Source organism: Corvus brachyrhynchos, unplaced genomic scaffold (assembly GCF_000691975.1).
Source record: "Corvus brachyrhynchos isolate BGI_N302 unplaced genomic scaffold, ASM69197v1 scaffold229, whole genome shotgun sequence".
NCBI lineage: Eukaryota > Metazoa > Chordata > Aves > Passeriformes > Corvidae > Corvus > Corvus brachyrhynchos.
Window position 1 is genome coordinate 1,391,331 of NW_008240042.1, and position 25,265 is coordinate 1,416,595.

The 25,265-nt window shown below is 38.6% G+C and overlaps 1 protein-coding gene across 1 annotated transcript in view; it reads right to left on the reverse strand.

Annotated features, from left to right (window-relative positions):
- DCLK2 (doublecortin like kinase 2) overlaps positions 1-25,265 on the reverse strand; it is a 91,626-nt gene that overhangs the window by 57,641 nt on the left and 8,720 nt on the right. Inside the window, exon 4 of the mRNA XM_008641340.2 lies at positions 14,014-14,348. Coding sequence (XP_008639562.1) covers positions 14,014-14,348 — 335 coding nt within the window. The remainder of the gene's footprint in view (positions 1-14,013; positions 14,349-25,265) is intronic.

Sequence of the window (25,265 nt, forward strand, 5' to 3'; positions counted from 1 at the left end):
ATCTACACCAAATATAATAAATAAATGAATAAAAGCTATGGACACTCAATCCTTTTAAGTTGGAAAGATGGAAAAGAGAGTGAGTGCTGAAGCAAGTAAATTTATCCCTCAACTTGTATGTACAACTAACACCTTGCCCAGGGATCCGTCCATTTAAATACCTTCCCTAGCACACACCAGCAGTACCAATAGCAGGGGGAAAAGGGAGAAATGGGGTATAAAAAAGCCTGTCATAATCAGACTGAAATCGCTTGAGGGATTTCCAAGGCTACCTTAATACTATAATAATGAAATAACGCTACCATAGCAGAAGCAAAGCAAGCAAAAAAAATGCAAATCAAATCCCATCAGAGAGAGGTGATGGAGAAGGGTCACTGTAAATTAGAGGAAGGCAGATATCAAGTTTCTGCAAAAGAGGTGATTCACAATAAGTAATTTGCAACCAGCAATTTTATTATCACTGCTTTTCAAATGAAGAGCTCGTCAAGTGCTACAAGTTTATCCATGCACTACTGAAAACATGCAGGTATTTTCTGAAAATTAATTTCTCAGAGCCCTAATTCTGACCTGAGAATTTAATTTTTAACATAGTTGGAAATGTTCATAAGTTCACAAATCTGAAGTATAACCTAATACCAATATTAGGTTATATAACCCAATACTAAATTCCAAGAACTTTCAGACAGATTTAACCAAAGAATCTAGTCTAGCAGAATATTAAAAGTGAACAACTTGTTTCAAATAGACTTTTTTTTTAAAAAAAAATTTGTTGTTTTGAGGATACAATTTCTGAAAACAATTTATTTCAGTATTTAGCAAAATACAAACCCTCAAGCATATATAATATAGGTATGTGTATATATATGTATAGATGGTAAAGAATGCTACTTTTCTCACTGAAACCTGTTAATACACTATTAGAATAAGAGTTACTTTGCTAATATTCCACTTTACAGAAAACCTGCACTCTCTATTATAGCAAATGACAATTAAAAAAAAGTAGCTCTGTAGAACAAGACAAAGTTATAACTTCTTCCCTGTCATCTGAGGACAGTTTACACAAACATTCAGGTGTCATATGAAAAATATCTAACCCTTAGCTAAAAATAAAATTTTTTTAGTGTGCTAGTCAGACTGAAAGTGACTCATGGTATGAAGGAACATGAATCATCTAAAACATTTTGAGACGAATTATATATGAATATATAAAGCACTGAGAAATAAATGAGTTCAAGAAGAGCCTCTAAATTCAGACTCATCCCTAACAAAGTCAATTTACAAAAGAGGTATTAATATTTATTCCTCATGCCACACCTAACAAGGTTTTTTTAGTTCAGTCCCCAGTCAGTTTTGAACTTAATGAAGTTTTTTTTTCCATCATACAAATGAGAAAGTGTTGCAATTCTTATCAGTCTACTAACAAGGATTCACAGTGGGGTCTGCACGTGAAAACCCAGCTTTTCCTTTATCCTTCCCCAACATTTACAGCACCAATGAATTTTTGTTCAGAGCAATGATAATTTTCACAACACATTGCTAGGAAATCTGTATCAGTTTTCATTGGCTTTGAAGAGAAGGAAGAAACACAGGGACTACAATTTCGGAAAAATTTTGGAAAAAGGAGAAGTTTCCATGTAAAAATATAGCTCCATTTCCAACTATCAGCCAAACAGTCCAGAAGACAGGAGTATTTTGCCTCTAATGCACCTGTGATTCCAAAAGAATTTCACTAATAAACTCAGCTACAGATGAAGGGAAAAAAAAATACCAAACCAAAAACCACATGAAAAGATTTGGAAGTAATTTCAGACACAAGCTGCAAACTTGAGAAGGGTGAAACACTGGGGATTCGTATTCAGAAGAAATACCCAGAGACCTATTCTCACAGCCTTTCCATTGTCCAGAAAAACATACCTCAGTGTGCATGGAGCATTTGTGTCCAAGCACTGGAGAACAGCCACAGCAGGTATGCATCTCATTTTCCTTTGTTTACTTCTTTTTTATAACTTATCTCGTGTAACCAGAAGAGTATGTACAAACTATTTTCTACAGGACAGCAACATTCTCCATAGGATAGTACCATGAACTATTCCATTTCCACTCCTCAGGGAGGCTCTTGATAAGGAAACTATGCCCTCCACTCCCAGCCACCAAGTGAAGACCCTGCTGAGAGAGCTAATGCAATGAAAGCTGCTTTTATTGCTTAGTTAAGAATCCTTATTTAAGCAATATGCATAAACTGATATTTTCAGTTTCAGGTAAGTGTTTAGAAACTTCTAGGCTTGCATCTGCCTCCCAAGAGATGAAGAAAGGAGGTTTAAGTGTTGTGATCTGGCCTTATAAACTCCATGTGACTAATCATATTTCAACAGCTTTAAAACTAGATGTGCTTTTTGCTTAAGCATCAATCAGGCTGAGTTTTCAGGCATACCCTTCTCCCATATTTAATAAGGTTTGCTAGGTGTTTATATCCAGAAGCTCCATATATATCTTATTTCTTACAAAAGGATTGTGGCAGAGGCTTCAGAAAGCCTCAGATAAAACTAATAAAAGGTGCTAAACTCCTAGTCATTTTTAGAGGTACATAGTCTCTCACTACTTCTGATAACTTCCTGTTCAGGTGTTTTGATTTGTACTGAAACAAACAAAATATCTGGTAAGTCCTTCTCATTTCCATTATGATATGTGTGGTGTCATTCATACTTCATTATATAGGCCTTAAATGAAGATAAAAAAATGAAGTTCCAAAATAGAAGCTCAAAGAATAGAAACTTTCATCTCCAACTAATTATTGCCAAAATGTGAGCAAGCCATGAGAATTACTTTGGAAATTGCAGAGGAGTGTCTATTCTTTAGAAGCAATATCAAACATCATCATTCTCCCACTAACTACAGTACTGCTCTAAAATTTTAATATTCAGTGACATATAGATGGGAGGAAGTTAATAAGATGTAAGGATCATAAATACATTTTTTAAAAGTCAAATGTTTGAGAAGTAGAAGATAGGAAAAAACAATGTGCAAAAGGTGAAGTGTGCTGTAAGAAAGGAAAACATATTCATGCGCCAAATCCAAGAAAATCTGAATAATAATTACTAGTTCCAAGAGTATTCAAAGCCCTCTCAGACCTTAAAGACCTCTCAAAAAACACTTTTGCACCTTGGACTGCAACCTCTCTCCTGGGCTTCTCTATATAACTTGTGACAGAAGACAATGAGGAGGTTTTCACACATCCTGTTACCTATGTCAGTCCAAAAGCAAGAGCAAATCCCTGTCGGGTAAAGGAAGATTAGTGCTTGAACTAGGAGTGTGCTCTTAATGAGGTGACAGACTTCAAGGACTGCAGGTAATAACATCACTCTGATACTAAAACTCCGGGAAATTGTATTGTTTGTGTATGAAAGTGAAGGAGAACAAAATATGGAGCTTTGTGAATGAGATTTCATCATTTGTTCATCATCCCTCTTAGATTTCATGAGCTTAGAATATCCATTTTGCTGCATTTTTGCTTTAAGAAAAAATATAAAGTAATATATTCTAAAATTTGCAAGTATGTATTAAATATTACAAACATGCTCTAATACAACAGATTAGTGTGAAAAAATGATGCAACAGATCCTGCATGGGTACCTGCAGAAGACAGATTTCCCTGCTTAACCCTGCCAGCTCCAGGGAAGTGGAGAGAATACTTTTCCCTTCGAGGCAAAAACACCAGCCACAAAGAGAAGTGGCCAGAAGAGTTGTCTACCAGGAAATCTCACTGTGCCATGTTTTACTACAATGCTCGTACAAAGCCAATTGTGGTATATGGATTTTGTTTGCAGAGATGGGGGTTTTTTTGAGTCAGATGTTCATTACACCAGCGTGTTCTCTTTGCAAATCAAGCCAGAACACTTTCCAACTTCCAAGACATCTCCAGGTGTCTGCCTGCAGAGCCACATGGGCATATTCTAAGTGTGTGTATTTTTGGGTCCTTTGCAAAATACAGGGAGAATAAGGAATCTCTCATGCTTGATTCTCTCTTGATCAATTTTATCCTGGTTAAATCAACCAGACCCTTGATTTCTTTAAAACAGGAACACCAAGTTTCTACATGCAAGGAAATGGCACCTTCAGAAATCACTTACAAAGAGGATTCTGGCTCTTTTGGTACTCTTTATGGCATAATCATCGTTACTTTTCTTAGCTAACTGGTCTATTTTCCAGAAATTTTATCCATAACTTCCTAAGTAAGTACTAATTGAGTTGAAAGTTCAAAATAAGATGGGGAAAACCAAGAAAAGCCAAATCTACTAGCCAAAAATCCAACTTCCCACTAAGTTTACAAGCTATGTTCTATCCTTTTTTGCTTTCCTCTGAAATATTTTGGTTTCTTCAGAAAGCCTTTCATAAACACAGAGGTATCTTGCGTCATGTATCAGTAAATAAAACACCAAATAAATATGAACCAAATAAATATTTAAGAACATGGCATAGATTGCATATTTGCACAACAGAAAAAGAAGATTGTTGGCTCAGTGAACAAGTGCTACAAGAACACTGACTTTTCCTGCCTACACTGTAAACACTGAGTTATCACTCCCTCCTAAGCAAAGCTTTCAATCTGCAAGCCATAAACAGGGTCACTGCTCCTTTTAAGTGCTGGGAAGCTCTTTGCTTTTAAGAGTTGGCTTGTGCTGCTATTACTTCAATATTGCTTTTCCTTCTGAATCTTCAGGTTTCTTTGTTTAAAGGTTCACTGCAAATTAATCAGCTAGCAATATTTTAAACATTAAAGACAAATATTCCTTTCCTCTCTCCAACAAACTGTTTCATGTTTCCTGCCATTAATTTAGTATGGAACAGAACATCATTTTTCTTAGCAACTGGTACAAATATAGAAGTTCATATTTTAAGATTTTAGTTGTGCTTCAGTAGACTTAAGAAGCCCTATCTGATTACAGCCAACCAAGAAGCAGCTACAGATCCATCAACCTGACAACCTGAAGGGCAAATCCTGAAACTGGAAAGTTTGCTTACAGCCTCTGTTATGAACAGAGAAAATTCAGCCTTGAAACCCTTTCATACACGGTTGGTAAACAGCTTTACACTGTAAGATGTAACAGGATTCTTAAAGAAAATTTGCATGTTAAAATGTTATAGTGTAAGAACTGTTTACTGAAGGAACACAGGGTAATTTAATTACAGGAAAAAAAAATTTCCAAGATCTCAAAGCAATGAGGAACCTGTGACACAAATCCTAATCTGGCATATGACAGCTGCAGAATAAATTCAAAAGATTTTTACCAGACTAATTATCTGTTAATGGGCAGGCTCAGCAGGACATAACAAATTCCCAAGGTTTAGTTTCCAAGTCACGTGACCCAATCTTTAGCATGGCAGATGGCAGACAATGATTGCATACCGCTCCTTTATTCCAAGAGCTACACACACCATTTCTGTAACCCATCACTGAAATTATTGTAATCATACATCAACAAAGATACAACGCTACCACTGGTGACACCACTACTTCTGCACTGATTGTTTCCCACACTGTGCAGCATGTCATTTTTATTAAGTGCTGTCAGCTCTTGGTGTGTGCAGAAAAAAATTGAAATCCCAGTAGGATTTATCCTCTCCATAGATCCACAAAGACTTCAGCAAGTTGGATGTCACTTTTAACAGGACACACATGCTTGCTGTTAGCTGAAATATCAGCAATTTTTTCAGTTGCCATGCTCTAATTTAAAAGTGCTGACTTCACACCAGGCTATGATTTTATGTTCATTTTTAGAAATACTCTATTATTTTAACATCACATTTCACCAACCTGCTAGTCTGATGGCAATGGGTATTACTGATCACATCTCTAAACTGTACCTCGCTGAAAAAGATTAAATTCACACCCATTGGACACCAGCTATCGCATTCCCAGTAACGTTACACCACAGTCCCACAGCCAGAATTATGCATCCCTGTGGGAAGGAAAGAGATACGTTCTCTATTCTATCTGTACTATATTCTGGGTTATTGATCTCCAGAAAGCAAGAGCAAGACACAGGGGCTCCCCCGCTGTGACAAATTCTAAAGACCTTTGTTCCAGAGAGACAAGTTTTCCAGTGCTAGACTGTGGCTGTTTCACATGGCATGACCTTTATTTCTTGCATATGCAACAAAGCTGAAGAGCTTCCTCAGCATTATTGTTCACTTCAAGTTTCACACACTCTTCTGAGAGGACTCCCTAGACATTCAAGCCTCTGTTTGTTTTTAAACCCTTTTTCTGTAGCACCTTCAGCATCACAGTTTTGATGCTTTGAAACAAAATCCTTACCATTTTGCATTTTTCCTTCCTTAAAATTATAACTGGACTGTAACGCAATCCTCTGGCAACTTTGTAAATACTCTCCAGGCTAAATCATATACCCCACATTATCTGCCTATGTACTTTGCACCACTGCATGTAATGAAAATGCTTTGGAAAGTGTTCCATGACAAAGAAGTACCTGGGAAAAGATTTCTGTATTTTCATATTTGGAGTATTTTTCCGATTGCTGCAACTGTGACAGGGCAGGGTTAATTTCAGGTTGGTTTCAGACAAATACTTGCTTCCATATATAACTACAGATGAGAATATTTCTAGGTCCATGAACAGAGGCCAAAATTATCTCCTCTACTTGAGCATGCTATTTCCTCCTTCCTTCTAGCAATAAATAACCATAGCTCCCAGCTCTGAGCACACCGATTGGAAGTCTGACCAAAAATACCATGTAGCGGTGTCCATGGATGAATTCATTTCCTGCCGTACAGACTTCCTGAAGATTAAAGTCACTTTAATTCTTTTGTTTTCAGTAAGACTTGCAAGGTTTGTATTCCACACTGACTAGAGCTGTTCTCTGAAACAATTCCAGCCTCCAGCACAAGCCCACCTTCCCTTAAATCACATTTCACATTGAACATTAGGAGAGGTTTGCGAGCACTAGGATAAAACGTACTTTAACTGTAACCCCTGCTGTTTGAATTAAGTGGGTTCCAGGTGTGTACATATGCACACGAACAGGCATTCAGATTTTTATCTCCAGCTTAATAGCTCTTCCAAAGTGGTAGATCACCTTTAGCTACTGAAACACTCAAACCCAATCAGTTTTCAGAAACTTTAGACTGTTGGACTCCAGTTATCTGCTGAAAATAATAATTAAAAAAAATCACCTCTTCATTATTCTTACTTTTACAGTAACTATCTACCAGCGAATTCCACAGGATCTGATCTTGACTGTAAGCCTATTATTCCTTTTTCTATACATAGGGAAAACACAGAAAAAATGTTCTTTTGCTATAATTTTGTTGGATTTTTTTGTTCGTCCATGCAAAAAACTTGCTGATTATCTTTCTATAGTCTCAGCTATCCCACTTCCTTCAATCTTTCTGTATAGAACATGCTTTCTTACATATTTTTACTCCTTTCTGGATTTTCCATAATAAAGCTGTCTCTAGCTGGCATCACTGCATTGAACAGGACAGAGCAAAGTGGGCACCTGACACCTACATCAAAAACAAGATGATTGACTGCAACTTCCACAAGGATGTTGGCTTTCCCTCCCTATACACCACCAGTGACACCATGAATTCATCTTCACATCTTCAGCTGTGATCCTTTACCACTTCATCCAGAGCTACTTGTCATTTCCTATCTGCATTGTTAATAACCAGTGAGTATAAGATTACTCAACCTGCTTTGTCTGTAGTTTGTCAAGTTTCTAATCTTCTGTTGTCCAGGTTTCCTGCAGCTCATCTGTATTTATTAAGCATATCCTCCATTCCATCTTCCAGGTCATTTCCAGAGGCTCGTACAGATGCACATTCATTGACCCCTACCCAATATGAAATTCCGGTTTGGCAGTGAGTCATCAATAACCACTCAGAACAACAATATTCCAACTGTGCATTCGGTGAGTAGTGCATTTTTTCTGGGCCATGCTTCCCTAGCTGACTGATGAGAAAAGACAGCATAAAAAAAACCCCCTTATTTCAGATACAAAGAAGTAGCCACTATTTTCTTCCCCTTGTCTCTCTCCCCAGTCAAGTCAATGATTCATAATTATGTATTGTTAAAAACAACCCCAAAAAACAACAAAACAGCCCCCAAACCATCCCAAAATCCCACTTCATGCACTCAGTTAAAGCATTCTGTGTTCAGAGCTCAACCCAAACCAGCAGGCTCCCTGAACAGACAGGTGCTGTGCCAGTGCCCTTCTGGTCTGTAACACACATAAAAGTGACTGTACCAAACGTGAAATTTTCCAACTTCCAGGTGATACAGGTATTCCACTGCTACATATTTACTCAAACAAAGGGAAATAATCCAGCCAACCATCAGAAAGTTATTCACGACTCCATAATTTTTTTGCCCTGTAAGTCTGAGAGTTAAGTTTATTTATCTCAACCTTAGGGACCCACATCTCATCTAATGAGCATCAGCTGTAATGTAAGATCATTAGACTCATCCAGGACTCCTCTATACTGTTTTTCAGGGTTCTCCTATGCTCTGGAAAGTAATCTTTAGCTCTGCCACAGAGGTTTTGTCTCAAGTTGATCCACTGAATGAGAAGAATGGTTCTTGACACCTAGTACGAGCTTTCCTCCTCTGTAGTGTGTGTATATTTCCTGATTTAACTTCCTACTCTCTTGGAAGATCTCTCTTTTGGAAGTTCTATTCTTTCTCTTTAAAGAAAATCTAAATACAGCTGCTGGGTTCATCTCCACAACACCGTTCACTGTTTCTCACACAGTAATAATTTGCAGACTCATGTCAGCTACAAAAACTCCAAACAAAAGAAAAATCTCCAAGCCAACAGTATCAATGCCTCTTTCCAGCTGATATGTCACTCTTACATTGCAGGGATATCCCACTGCTGCATCAAGCGGTCTCTGCTGGTCCTGCTCCCATTCCCTCATATGATGCTGCACACACTCTACTGAGCTTTCATAAGCCAGTGTAAAAACTGTATATCCCCCCCATCCCAGAATACACATAATTACCACTTGCGTAATTCCCCACAAAATAGGCAGATTTGTATGCTTTTTCTTGTGGATTTGAGCCATGAATTCTGAAAAGCCTTTCTATCCAACATATCTACTCTTTCCGTAGCTCTACTGGCAATCATATCCCCAGTGTCAAATCCCCAACCACTCTGCTGCACTTTGGCAAATTGTAAACTGTGTTCTAAGAGTTGACTCTACCCCTTGTGACCCTCAGCCTTTAAGATGAATTCAGGGACTATCATTACTATCCAAAATCCCAAAGCTAGCTGAGGAAAGACTCCTTGCCCATAAATTCTTTCTTTGGGATCTGCAATGCAGAGAATTGCTCTCTGCTGCTGCCACTGACGTTCCTCTGTAACAATATATAAGCCTTTAAAAGAGTTGTGAGCTATGCCAGGGCTTAAGGATTTCTTCCCCTCATACTTGCAGATTAATGCAACATTTCAGCTTAGAATGTTATTGGAGATTTCTGTTCCTGCAAAAATTGCTTGTAGCAGAAATTCAAACCTGTGCCATTTCCAATACATTTGCACAGCACCCGTACTACGTTAAAGCCTGAGATGCAAGATAAAAACTTGATTTACTTTGGTAGCTTTCAACTACAAATCATGCCTGCTAACACTGAAACAAGTTTCTATCACAGTTGTTTCTCACCATGTAATGAGATATCAGCAATGTAACAGTACAATTAAATGTCAGACACAAAAAAGTACACTTCTAGAGCCCAGGCACTAGACTTAAGGAACCTCCTCCTAAAGAAGGAGAGAATTGATCTAAAGGGAAATATTTCCCAAAAAGTACTTAACTGCAATAAAATTATTTTTTAAAAAATCATCTCATACAAGTACGGCTTTGCCAACAAAACAGAAAAACCGAGAAAAATGAAATTCATACATTCTAAAACTTCTCTCAGTACTGAAGCCAGATCTCTACTGAGATTAAGATTGTAGCAAAAATACTATATTAATGGAAACTTTTGAGATCTGAATGACAAAAGCCTATGTGCCAAAAGAATCAAGAATATGGGAAAATCTGTCACTGTGATAAACAAAATCTCTCCTGCTCATCCCTTGTTTTGGTTACTGCCCTCTGTGATAGGTATGTTAACAGGAAAGCAAATACAAGATTCAGTTTCCAAGAGCTGTCTTCTTTGCTAAGGTTTTTGAATCTGTCACTAGAGAATAAAAAAATCACTGAGAAGAGAGCACGATGAGTGTAAATACATCCACATGTAGTAACTGTTTTCTTCAGTTACCCATTTACTTTTAACAAGCACTTTATTAATAAACTTCATTAACAGAAAATTGGGGAAACTTTTGGTTTCAGAGATAGCCACCTGTGGCCCATCAAAAAGGACCTTCAAAAAAGGCTAATTTTTGCTGCATTATCACTATTTTGGGAACAGAGTATAGAAAAGGTAGCTCACCCACCTTTTCAATCCTGTTATGGATATTAATCCATGAAACTGCCACAAACTGCAAGCTTAGCAAGTGTGAAGATTTAATTTTCTTTTGTGTGTCAAATAACACAAGCGTCAGAGTTCCACATGGCTTTTTGTGAGCTCCTCACAGGAAATTTCTCCCCCCAACTCACCATGCAGTTGCTACCCCACACTTCACAGTGACTGAAGCTTGAAGCTTGTTTAGCAAGAAAGAAACCCTCCATTCTCTTCAGAGATAACAAAGGGTTAACTTCCCAACTGGAGAAGTTTCAGTCTGACTGTCCTTGCTTCACAGTAGGACAGTGACAGATTCCAGGAAAATGCAGCCAAGTAAGGAAAACACTTTGGTCAAGCAAATATATTAGGCAAACCTCAATGTCAGAAGCACAAAGACTGAAACAGCAGAAGCCTGCACTGCAAAGTTATGGCCTAGTTACTTTTACAGAAATATTTTTCCTCATTTAAAAATCATCTCAACAGTCTCGGGAAGTAAAAAAAAGTTGGCTGCTCAATAGCTTAAAAATTAGAATTAAGCCCAGTATCAATATAGTTAAAAATAAATCTGTACTTCAGGCTACAAAGCATGAACATGTTACGTTACAGCATTCCTATTGAAACTGAAGATAAAAGGAAACCTTGCAAACATTATAAAATTTTACAATTAAACCCCTGATACTTATCTTTCTTCACACACAATAATCAAGGAAAATACCCAACTCAGGTGGTGTTCTCTGTATTATCATCAAGACGTTGCTACAGACAAGATTAATTAAGTCAGGAGAGTAAATAAAAACTCTTTTGAGGACATCCTTTCTGTTCTACTAATCAGAAAGATCACTAATCAGAAAGATCATAATTTCACTTATGAAATTATCATAATTTCTTCCTACACATTAAATGGTTCTACTGGAATAAAAAAAAATCACACCACAAGTTAACAGAACAATGCATTCCCTAATCAAAGGATACAAATTTTATACATGCATGTTTTAAACATCTGAATTTCAGCCCCAATTTCATATTAAACAGAAAATACAACCTAAGCCTGTTCACTCAGGAAAAAAAAAAAAAAATCAAAAAATATGTATTTCCACAGAGATAAAAATACGAAGGAGCAAGGAAAAAAATTAGAACCATGAGAAACACAAGAGCTACATTTATAGGAACATACCCATTTACAAAATGCCTTTTTTTAATGGTTGCCTTTCAAGCTGTGCCAACACTACAACGAACATAAAAGATCTGCCTCCCTTGCAGATTTAGAAGAATAAGCAATTACTACATTAGAGAAAATAGGCTCAGAAATTTCCACCAATTGGTAGTTGGCAGCAAAGCAACTCTTTATGTGCCAAACCCCAAAAAGCCCTTCAGCACCAACCTCTACGTATACTGGCAATGAACAAACAAATTTAAAAAGACCCTACTGCCTCAAACTGGGGTCAGCCCTTCACTTCGGGGAAAGAGAAATAAACAAAAACCAAAACACAACAAGAACTCTCCATCCTCCTAGATAAGCAATAGAAGGCTTTTCTTTTCGTCAGGGTGTTTAAAGTCATAGGTCTTCTCTTTGGGGCACTCCATCTCACAACCTCCTAAAACACAGTCACACTGTGGTTGTGCAACAAAGGCTCCTTCCCAAAGTCTGTGGAAAAGCACAAGGCCTTTTCTTCCCAGTGGAAGGGAGGCCTCCACATTTATGCACTACTACTGCTGGAACAGTTTACACAGAGAGGCAGCTGCATGGAGCAGCTCTCTGCAGACTGTTCACAGTCAGAATGAGGGATTTCTCAATCCTGCCTGAGAACACTCCTACAGCTGCAGTCCAAGTTCAATGACTGCCTTTACCACAGAAGGGGAGGAGGAGGTACTGCAGCAAATAAAACTTGTATTTTGGAGCATTACCAATGATTGGTCATCCTCACCATGGGCTGAAGACAGTCATCATCCACTGTGGGTGACGGTAACACACAAGCAACATATGTGATATTTAATAGTAACTACTTTTATTGATCCCTGGTGCACTACTGCATCTTCCATATCAATGCAGATCAGTGGGTTTCTGCTATTTTAACAACGCAAGAAGAGGTGAATGTGAACTGACAATCCCAGTTTTTGCAGTTTCCCTTACTGACTCTCTATTTGCTTGAGAAGACTAAAATCATCTGAGACAGTGACAGAACACTTCATGGGCAGAAGAGACTAATTACTGCATAATAAATATCCTCCAAGCTCTTTTATTATGATTTAAATTAAACATAACAAACACATTTCGGATGTTCCTAGGAAGGATTCTCTGTTAAGAAGTAGCATTAACAAATCTCCTTTAAAAATCAAACCTATTAGAAGAACTAAAGAGCACATCGTCGTGCTGCCACCAAACACTGAAAATCAAGAGTTTCAGCGATGCCTTTGCCTTGCTATATTTTCATCAAAACACAGAAGTTGTTCTTTTCACATATTTCCCTCTAAGAAGTGTATCCAAGCACACCGAACATAACCAGAGATGGATCTCATATCAAGGCAATCTCAGTGCATTTTTTTCTGCAATACATTTGTTAGCAGCTTGCACCATGAAAAAGTGTTTTTCAGGCACTAAACATTATAAAAAGCTTGACAATAAAAATGCCCACATCTCTGAACACAACTGAAACTTCTACAATTAGTTCATGCAGATGTATAGGTATGCAGGTGTACAGAAGTACCTGTTGAATGAGCAAGGATACCAATGTTTAGTCAACAGTACAAGAGTCCAGGTACCTGATACCAATGTGATCTAATCTGCAGCCTGTGCTGCTCTATTACCAAAGTCACAATGCTGTCAGACTTCCACAGCAGTGTCAAATAAAAGTATCAGGTATCAAAGTCCTGTTCTATGAAGGGCTGAGTCATTAATGTGACTGATCAACAGCAAGTGTATTCCTGGCACTTTAAACTGGTCCAGTCCTGCAGGCCACTCCCTTGTATTTCTGTCCAAGAACACACACATACCACATCATTAACCCTGGCTGTGTTCTTGCAGAGATGAAAACTAAAAGCAAAAAAAAACTAGTTGCAGAGATGTGACCACCCTCCCAGAATTATTCATTTCAGATAAAATTCTTGACCTCAGCTCATGTCAGTTACTACCACTGGAAATAGCAATCTGTTGAAGTGCAATGGAAGAAGACATCAATATTTTTCCTATACCACTAAGCCACTATGTGGTAGTCTGAAAACAGGACCCTGCTTCTGAAAACACATAGATATCTTAATAAGTTCAAATGTTTCAAATAAACTGTATTACTTAATCAACAGGCACATTTTTGGGCAATGCAAAAAAGCTGGCATAAAAATATTTTTTTTACTTGAATGTAAAGATCCACTTATTTTACATGATATACAATTCTAATTTTGTGGTGTGTATTAATATTTTAACGAAGCTTTTTTAAAGTTGGTGGTTGTTAACTGTCATTATTTGGAAGCAGATTAAAGCATATACAGTAACAAGAATTCAATTTATGAAAACAGAGCATCTTAGATTATTAGATGGCCACAGCAGTTTATTCTCCTACCTGCTTCCCATCCAGTGTACAAAGTCTCTTGACTACACCCGAGTCTAATTTAATGGCTTCGGTGATGTCATTCAAGACCTGTTCGAAGGAATGAGCAGTCTTCTTGTTCAGCAGAATTCTCACAGCTTTCCGTGGCTTTACTCCACTCCTAATAACAGTCACTAACTTGGGTTTAATGAAATCTTTACTCTCCTTCACTTCGCTCCTTGTGGATGTCAAAGACGTCAAGGACCGACTGGACCCAGTCCTTATGTTCACACACCAGTTCGGGTTCACGTTCTTGGTGTAATCAACTTTGCGATATGGTTCATTGGATGCACACACATAGCTTTCACCTGAAAAGAAGAGGACACGTTCACAGTTTGAGGGGGTTTGCAGCTACTTCATCAATTTATAAATTAAACAAAACAAGAAAGACAAATATTTTGGGAGTGATTTACCTGTAGCTCAACAAGGAGGACTGTAAATTATCAGAGCTTTCCGCCCAAACAATACTCTCATACAGTGCTTTCAACAGGTTTCAAAAGACCTCTGGTTTAGAAACAAAATAAAAAGCAGTAGGGACTAATGAGGAGGTTCAAGACATTTCAGATGTCTTTTGGATTTTGAGTCATTTTGCAAGTGCTTAAATTACTTGAGCTCACAACACGACAAGAGCATTCTCCTACAGCAAATATCCAGGTCCTCCCCTATTTATCCCTCAATCATATACTTCAAGATACATACACCCAGGTCTATGCTTAATTATTTTACAACAGCAAGTTTTAACAGAATTAAATTTAAGCACCTCAAGACCCTTACCCTGAAAGGCACATTAATCTAACAGGAGTTACTGACTTTCTACCAATGACACACATTTGAAATGCATTCATGTGGGAGTATAATAGGACATCTACACTATTCTTTCCTAATTCAAAGCTGGTTGGTTGTTTGTTTGTTTTGGGGGGGTGTTTGGTTTTGTTTTTTTAAAGAAAAAAAAAAAGGATGACTGCTTGCTGCTTATGACAACTCTTTTGACACCTGACAGTAATACTCAAGACGTAAATCATAACCAAGGACATCTTTAACTCTGGGTTATTTGTGTAACCCACATCCTTGGGGTGTCACAAGATGACATCCCAAGACATTCTTGGAAGGGCAAAGTATTGCCAGAAGGATGAAAGGTAAGCACTCCAAACTGACAGAATACACCATTGCTCCAGACAGAAGAGCTATCTATATCTTAAAAAGCTTAACCTGTTCTAAGATTAAAGCTACACGAAGTCACTGGTGAAACAAACCAAAGTCACCTCTTACACGCACAGCAAGATGAATAAAGAGTAAACATTCATCTAGGGGACAGAATTGTAAGAGTTACAAAATGTATGCCTACATTTAGGTACATTCTAGAAAACTTTTAAACAACACTTTTACTTTCCAAGCTCTAGATTGGAGAGCTGATTTATCTTAGAAGTTGCAGAGCTTGTTCTAAAAGCAAGATACTAAACTACTTTCAAAGCCCTGAAGAATTACGGTGAGCTGAAAGACTTTCTTGTTTCTTTTCCAATACCAATTACACTGCTTTGTAATTTATCTTGTATTTAGACCTTCTTGAAACTCAACTTGCTGTATTTGAAAGAACACAGATTATAATTAAGCCAAGTTAACAACAATTTTGTTTGCGAAATTCTGGCAGCCAGTTCTGCCTCCACAATCATCACTGAGACTGTATTCCACTCAGATACTAGGAAACTGGGGTGAGATTCTGTGGATGCCACTGTCTTGCCTGTTCTCTTCCTCTTCACTCATCCCCCTCACTACTCCTCATATTCGCAGATCAAGTGGTGCACAAAAACTGCTATAGACAAAACTATTGTCTTTCTCCAAAAAAATTAGCTAAGAGAAAGGAGGTGTTTTCAGCCCATAAACTCCTTGAAAAAGAGCTGCATGCTGCACACTAGCATTAATTTACAGGCAGGAGAAAAAGAACCCCAAATTCCACACAGCTTTGTAAGGAGTGTGGCAGTCTAGAAGCTTGTGCTGCCCCAGAACTACATGCTAAATTGTAGCAAATCTCCAAGCAATCTGATTTTATCAAACCTGAGCAAGATGTTGAAGGAGATGACTTCAGAAAGTCCCTTTCAAACTAAGATATCCTATGATTCTAAAGATGTGCACATCTCTTTCAACAGCTGTTTTCCTCTTCTATCTTGTTACTGCAAAATGGCATGAGATATTCAAGTTTTGTTGCAGCAGCTCAGCTACAATAGAAAGCAAAGGCTTCACCCTCTACATCCTCTAGCACTAGATTCAAAGGACTATGCTTGTTTTCTGAACAATTGCCAGTAAGCCTGTCTCTAAACCCAGTGCTGCCAAATGAGAAGTGCCTCAAGAAGCTGGTAGCTCTAATTCATTCCAGTAGGCTTACTAATTACACCTGCTGATAATTTTGTTATTCTCCCCTCTCCAATTACCTTCCTGCATGACGTAGAACCTAGCAGGGTGTAACTCCAGACTAAGCACCCCAGAGCCATCTGCACCCTCCACTCGGTGGGACAGAAGAGCCAAAATCAGAAGGGTAAAATACAACTCATGGACTGAGATAGAGACAGTTTAATAGGGAAAGCAAAAGCCACAGGTGCAAAGCCAAACAAGGAATTCATTCACCATTTCCCAAGGCAGGTGTTCAGCCACCTCCAGGAAAGCCAGGCTCCATCATGGTCATGGTGACTTGGGAAGCCACACACTGTAACTCTGAACATTCCCTCTCTTCCTTCTTCTTCCCCCAGATTTATAAGCTGATCATGATGTCATATGCTCTGAAATATCACTTGGGCCAGTTGAGGTCAGCTGCCCCAGCTGTGTCCCCTCCCAACTTTATTTTCCCCCAGCCCACTCACTGGTGGGATGGTGTGAGAAGCCAAAAAGGCCTTGGCTCTGTGTGAGCCCTGCTCAGCAGTAACAGAAACATCCCCCTGTTATCAACACTGTTTCAAAAATAAACACAAAACATAGCCCATACCAGCTACCATGAAGAAAATTAACTCTATCCGAGCCAAAACCAGCACAAACACTTAGGAGTTAGCTGTGTGCAAAAGAGTTTTAAATAAATTCTGCAAAATACTTCAAAATTCACCATCATAGAGCATGTTCAGAATTACCCTTTTCAACTCAAAACCCATGCACTTTCTAGACCATTTAAAAAACCCCAACAAATGCACACAAGGTAATTCAAAATTAAATCTCAGGGCTGAAATTTAAATTTAAAAGTTTAAAAAAATAAATAAAAATTAAAGCTACTCAGAAACAGAGTCTCAAATTTGAAGTAAGTTAATTGCTTTACATAAAGTAAAGGTAGAGGACAAAAGGTCCCTTTGCTCAAGGATTTATCACAGAAGAGTTTCAACAGGCATGCTGGCTTTGTCTTTTACAGACTCATATTCATAAAGAGAGCATCTTTTTTGTACTGTCATGGAGTGTGACCCATTATCTGTCCCTGCTGTACTACAGTACCCTATAGGACAGCAGAAACTGTACTTCTATAAAATTTTCAGTCAATATGAATCCAAAAGGATCTATATTTCTTTAAAATAGCAGTGTAAAACTTTCTGTCTCCTACTGGTTCCCTTGCTTGATGCATAAAAAAAATAATTTCTTGATTATCTCAAAGGCTTGCAATGCATATTTCTTCTTGTTACTTCTTTTCCTTTAAGCAGAGGCCACAGCAACAAAACCCAGGAAGTGCTTTCAAGTTAAAACAATGTAATAACTTATAAGAAAGAATTTCAAATTATTTGTTTCAGCTGCATTTAGCCAAGATTTAAACTGAAGCACAAACTATTTCAGCTAAAAAAAAAAAAAGATAAAACCTGCCAAAATGAATGGAAATTTTCCTACAGTTGGCAGATACAGGAAAGTCTAATTACTTGAGAATTTAGTATATTACAGATTGTTTAGTAAGTGTTTTAAAGTCCATGCCTGCTTTCATATACCAGACATATAAATAAAGTTAAGTAAGTAACACAAGTTTCACATGGAAAACAGATTTTACTACTGCACCTGCAAGGCAGGCACATATGGCAAGACTAGAGCAAGGGCTGTAAGTGAGAAAACACATTCACTGAGAGATTTGCTTGTTTCATGACTTAAAGACAAAGGATGAAGTTTTGAAATTATTGCTTAAGTTTCTAATCATTTTACCACAGACAGGACTTCACCTACAGTTCCTAAGTTCTCTTTAAAAACTTGCAAAATACGAAAAACCCCAATAAACAACATAATGAGGAAGCCAATTGCTGCTCTCTGGATAAAGAATGGTTTTCTAGGAACGAGTTATTATTTGTTTAATGGGGTATACAATTGACTACTTAACAGATGAAAATATGTAAAGAAAAAAATGGCAGGGGTAACTTAAATCACACTTATAAAGTTATAGAATAGTGTATTTTAAAAGCATGCCTGAGAAAACACCATCCCTTGATAAGCAAGCATTAATAAAGGTGTGCTATTGTTTAAATTATTTTAGCCATCCTCCAAAGTAGAAAACGCACTTATGTATGTCTATTTGGAAGAAACATCAAGTTATTTGTAGAAGTATTATCTCTTTTTTACATTGATTTTTTGTAGGTAAGAACCTGAAAATGTAATATCATATACCATATTTGCTCACAGCTTTCATGTATGACCTGATTTTAAATCTGCTTGGGATTAATTCATGTATAAGTACACACTTCTGATAATCTCCACAATCTTCCAGAAAATGAATATTTGTAAAATATAACACACAATACTTGATTTTTGAGGGGGTCTAGAGGGGTTGAACCGATCAAATTGATTTCAAACATTGTTCACAAAGTAACAGATACCTTTATAGTTAAAAATCACGAACGTAAATAAATTTGACTGTTTCACTGACTGCCTTGAATGAGATTTTTCATTTGTTTAACCTAAATACATATCATCCCAAATACAAAGGAAATCTTTTCTGAGACTTTAGTGGCATTTTGATCAGACTGTAGCTTTTTTTTTCTTTTTGCATTTGTACATCTACCAGCCCTAGAAAGTTGACACAACTCCAAAAAGAGGCATAAACAATACTTCAAATATTTACACAGCTGACTTCAATATGGTCAATTTTATGGTTTGAAGGCTCACTTTCCATTTACAATCTTGAAAGATTTTCAAGTGAATGCATACTAGCTTTAACTAGCACAGTCATAGCAGTTACACTATGGAAAGTAAATACCATATCTTCAGCTGACAGCATCAACATTAACATGAATCATCTCCCCAGGTTTCAGACCAGAGCCTGAATTTAGTCACTAATATTACACTGAGATTTGCAGGTAAAGAAGCACACTATAGGCTACTGAAGTAGAAAGATCTATTAATACTTTCTTATTTTTATTTAAATGCAGAAAAAAATGCAACAATCCCAGGTGTAGGTGACATCTGGGACTCTTGAGCCCAGCCAAACTATTCTACAGCAGAAAGCTCAACCAGGCTGCAGAGCAGTTTTGGCAGAAGTCTGAAACCTCCTTATAAGTTCACAGCATAATTTCAACAGAGCATATGTGTCATCCATCCCATGATTCATTACAGTACCCAGAACAAACTAAAAGTGCCAGCTCTTCCATGAAGAAATCCTGCTGCCACCAAAAACTCCTCAAATGGGGCATATGCTTGCTTTAAAGGAGAAACCTCTGCTGATATTTTGGGTCACAATATAACCAGCAAATGGTGTAAGTCTACTTCTGATTTTCCAAGTCTTATTAACAGTAGAAAGTCAGCCAGAAGACATGAAACACTGCCTGTTGACAAGGAACCATTGGCTACCTCTAAATAATTTAGCTGCACTGAATTAATAACCAGATGCACTATCCACGAAGCAAGAACTGCATGTGTGGTGTGTATATGGCTTAAGTGCAATGTAAAAGGATTCCAGTTCGAGACAGCCAACAGTTTAAACACAACACTTGCCATTCCCTCAGAAGAGGAAAATACAGATAATGAACACAGAGAATGGATAAAAGAGAAAACAAGACTACACTGGTCAATCTGACCGACAAATAGCCATAGGTCATCAGCTGCCTAAATACTGGTTTGCTTACTTACAAACTCATCCACAAAGTTTTTCTTTTGCCATCTATTTCTTCAACACCAGCCCTCAGGAAATGTGCCCTTCCAGATAAAAATGCCTGGATAAGGAGAGTAGGGTGCACACTTAGTAGATGAGGGGAAGGCTGTGGATGTGTCTATCTAGGGTCTGTCTAGACTTCAGTAAAGTGTTTGACACCATCTGCCACAGCATCCTCCTCGAAAAACTGGCGGCTTGCAGCTTGGGTGGGGGACCCTTCAATGGGTAAAAATTGGGCTGGATGGCTGGGCCCAGAGAGCTGTGGTGAATGGAGATACACCCAGTTGGCAGCTGGTCGCTAATGGTGTTCCCCAGGGCTCAGCTCTGGGCCGGTCCTGTTTAACATCTTATGGATGATCTGGATATGGGGATCGAGTGCACCCTCAGTAACTGTGCAGAAGACACTGAGTTGGGTGGAAGGGTTGATGTGCTCTAGGGATGGAAGGCTCTGCTGGAGACCTGGACAGACTCGATCTGGGCTGAGGACACAACTGTAGGAGGCTCCATAAGGTGAAGTGTGGGGTTCTGCACCTGAGCCACGCAACGACACAGGCTGGGTGAGGAGTGGCCTGGGACAGAAAGGGACACCTGGGGGTGCTGGCTGACAGCAGCTGAGCAGGAGCCAAAGTGTGCCCATGTGGCCAAGAAGGCCAATGGTATCCTGGCCTGTATCAGCCAGCAGGACCAGGGCAATGGTTGTTCCCCTGTACGCAGCACTGGTGAGGCCACGCCTCGAGTGCTGTGTCCAGTTCCAGGCCCCTCAATTTAAAAAGGACAGTGAGGAGCTCCAGCATGTCCAGAGAAGGGAAACAAGGCTCATGAAAGGTCTAGGAAACATGTCTTATGAGGAATGGCTGACGGAGCTGGGGTTGTTTAGTCTGGAGAAGAGTAGCCTCAGGGGGGACCTCGTGGCTCTCTGCAACTCCCTGAACGGAGGTTGGAAGGAGGTGGGGTCGGTCTCTTCTGCCATGCCTGCAGTAAGAGGAATAGAGGAAATGGCCTTAAGGTGAGACAGGGGACATTCAGATGAGGTATGAGAAAAAAACTTTTCACTGCTAGGGTGGTCAGGCACTGGAATAGGTCCTCGGGGAGGTGGGGGAGTCACCATCCTGCAGGTGTTTAAGAAGTATCTGGATCTGGTGATACGGTGAAATGGTTTAGAGGTTACAGTGGCAGTACTGGGTAGGTGGCTGGACTGGATGATCTCAAAGGTCTCTTTCAACCCCGATTATTTTTTTTACCTCTACATGAACTATTCTAAATTCAGCCATGCAATATTAGTCACTAATAAAATGTAGGATGCACCCTGCCGTTTTGTATCATAAGTGTGATACGTGCAGTTTTGAGAGAACACGGCGGCCTGACCTTTTGGAGTTCTTTACAGCACAAGTTTTGTGAGCCAAACCTCACTGCTAAGCATTAAAAAATAGCCTAAAAACATTCAGACTTTTTGTCCTTAAAAATAGAGACTACTAATGAAATACTTACAGATATTTAGTTTTACCTAGCTTTAGGTTAGAAACCAACTGTGGATATGCCACATAATGAGCAAAAAAAGGAATTAAGTGTGCAACACTCAAAAATCCTCAGTAGCGATATTTGAAACAAAAGTATCTGAATAAGGTTTTCTGGCTTAGTATTTTGCAAGGTTAATAACCACTATCTCCTGAAAGTCACATAAAGCATCACTTTTTAAATGGCACTCTGCAGAACTGAGAATGATACAGCTGACAGGCAAAAACATCCCTAGAGAAGGAAAACTGTTTACATACTTTTTAAGCATGTGTTCCCCTGTGAATCCCATAGGACAGGGCAGGTATCTAGATAGATTTCACCTATTCACCTTATGTTCCTCAGCTTCTTTGGGTGCAACTCTTTAGCTTTGAAGGTACCAAAAGCTGATTACTTAGTACAGCAAGGTAGTCATTAGGGCTACTGACCTTCTTTCTAACTTTAGGAAACACAGCAGAGTGCCCTTTCCATGTTCTGCACACACAAAGCCAAGGAGATTTCCCGAACAGCATATTTACAGCATATATGACTGATCTAAAAATAAAACTACCCCTTTTATGAAGGATTGGGTTATTTCATATTCTCTTTCCTTCCTTACTTTGAGCAACTTCCCTCCTCATTAGTTTCTTACAATTCACTTTCATATCACCTTTAATAACCCTGTATACGTCACGATCTTTCCTCATCTACAGCACTTAGAGTTCCCCATGCACTTTTTAAAACCCGGGATGACAACCAGGATTTTAGCAGATGACTAACTGCTACTAGTTCTATTTTGACTTTATTTAGACAAGAAGAGGTGCAGATAACAGCTTCCTACAGGCTTTCACAGAAACACAGAACAGCTGGGGTTGGAAGAGACCTCTGGAAATTCAACCTCCTGCTCTGGCAGGGTAAAAGCTCTAAGAAGACAATCAACGCCACCTGGTATCAAACACACCTAACACCATGTGCCTTCTCCACAGGAAGTAAATAACCCTTTTCAGGTAAATTACAATTCCCCCATCCCTGAAACTAGGAGATGGATGGTGGTAGAGCTATTTTATTTCACTTGGATAAGAAGTTAACTAAGAATTACATCCACATTTCATGTCCACACCCCATTGCTCCAGAACTGTGTCACTACAGTGATTTGAACACATATTTGGAAGAATATGCTTTCAGTGTTTTTTAATCCTTCTTTCATCCTTCTTTTTTACTGTTTTTTGTTCAGCTTGCTACATTTGCCTCTTTTTTTTAAAGCATTACAGCTTCTGGCTTTAGCACAGGAGAGTAATCATACCTTTTGAAACAAGCAAAAATACAAACTGCCTACTTGGTGTTACCATCTGCTTGCCCTGACAAGAGAAAAGATATTCTTGACCTAATACAACAGTGCACATCAACTAAAATCACAGGTGCTTTGGGCAGGATTAAAATGTAATATGCAGTAACAACAATGGTCTAAGGCAGAAAAAACTTGGATTTTTGAACATCTCATGACAAAACACATTCTCTTATTCTGTATTAATGAGGCAAAGCTCATTTCTGTAAATGAGATATTGCCCTGTGCTATGTGTCCTGGCCATGCACAAGGACTGCCCTGCCCCGACCCTTCCCACCTCCTGCCCAGTGACTTCCCTACAGATGCCTGTTGATCGTGTGCACAACCATGCAGACAAAACTACTGATATTTTATAAAGGACTGTATTAATTAAGCATTGTTGTTGAAAGAACAAAGACTCTCAGCCATTTTTCTAGAGAACTAGAAGGATTCCCATTAGATGCAAAATCAATGTAACTTCTCGTTTCAGGAATAAAGTCTACACTTGGTTTCCTCTCCCAAAATCCAACAATAACTCCCAACTTTGCAGCAGACTTTTACAATCGGGATTCTCCATGTCCTTCATTAACAAGACAATGAAAGCAAAGGATACTGAGACAGAGCATGACCAACATCCACATAAAACACATAGCTCAGGACTAAAGATCTGCACAGTTCTGCTACCATGGTGTCATATTTTAGGAAACCTGCATTTGTAAGGGACACTGAAGGAAATAGACAAACACTTAAATAGCTAACTCTGGAGAAAATAAAAATTAATCTACTATTCCCTTTTTGATATTGAATGGCAAATATAAAATTACACATGGAATCTCCTATTCTAAAGTAAAAAGTAGTGTTATGTCTGACAGTAAAGCTGAAAGAAAGAAAACTATAAGAAAGTCATAATAATCCCAGCCCCCACCTCCTCTCTGGATCTGCCTGCTCAAACAGATCAGGAGCAGACAATGAAATTCTTCCCTCCTCCCATTCTAAGAAAACAGTGAAAACTGTCAAACTCACGAGCCATATTGTTTCCTAATCTACAGGGGCTGAGAATATAAATTATATTTGCCTCAGGCTGGTCCAGCAGAGCATGCTTTTTTGATTGCCATATCCAGTTAAGAAAAGCAATATGCTTAAAAGGGAGCTTCTATTTTTGACTAATAAACATGCTCTGGTCCAATTTTTAACTGGCTCAACCCATAACAGCAGTATTTGATATCCTCAGTATGTCTATGCATTAGCGCTTTTTCTCTTAAAATGGCAAACAGTAAAACAGATAGCCAAACACAGCCAAACTCAAAAAACCATTTATCAGTGACTCAATTCAGCTTGTAACAATACAGATGTTGCCAGCTTTTATATCCCAGACAGATACTAACCAGATAAATGGGAAATAAGCCTTAAAGAGCTTTCCTGCACTGGGACACGTCACTGTCCAAGAGCTACACGCACAGGCTGAAGCTGAGGGAGATTTAATGCAGATCTTGGTTTGGCAAGGTTTGCTGAGCACTCCCCTTCTGCTCACTGCAGAGATCTGCCACTACTGAACCTGAACTGCTGTGACTCCATGTCCCAGTTCAGGAACACTGGGAACATGCCAAGAGACCAGTGAGCTCGGTATTGCATCACGCAGCCATGGCCTGTCTGGTGCTCAGCCTGTGGCTGGCGTGCACTACAGCTCTTTAGTTTTATTTTCTTTTCTGAAAATATTAAAAACCAATACAGCAAAACGCCATGCAAAACTACTTCTGGTGCTTCTGCAGTTCAAGCTTTAGGTCAACACCTATGTTGGTCTATTTACTCGAGAGCAGAAATGCAAGCTTGCTGTGCTGTAACCACAAGAAATAAAGACAATGAACCCAAACCAAATTTCTTCCAGCACCTCAAGAACAAAGCAGCTGGCAAAAAACTGAAATAATTTCAAGGAATGATAGACTCACTACTTGTTTGCTGTCCTTTCCTTCCTATATATACTTTCTTTTCTCTGTGTGGTGATTAGTCTTACACTGGCGAAGTTTTTAGCATGCTAACTGGAGAACATACTAATCCAATTATGATGCTATAGGATTTTCTTAAGATTCCTGAGAGTTGTATTGGTCATGGATAGACAACTACATAATTGGAACTCTTTTTTCCCCCCTTTCATTTAATTGAGGAAGCACAGAAGTGGCATTTCGATTGTGACATTTATTTTGCTTTATTCCTCCAGTGAAGAGCCACAACAAAGGTTACGCTTTCAATGAGTATTGAAGAGACAAAGAGTAAATTTTGCTTTCAGTTATAAATTTATAGTTGTAAGAGTATAAACTGCTGTTC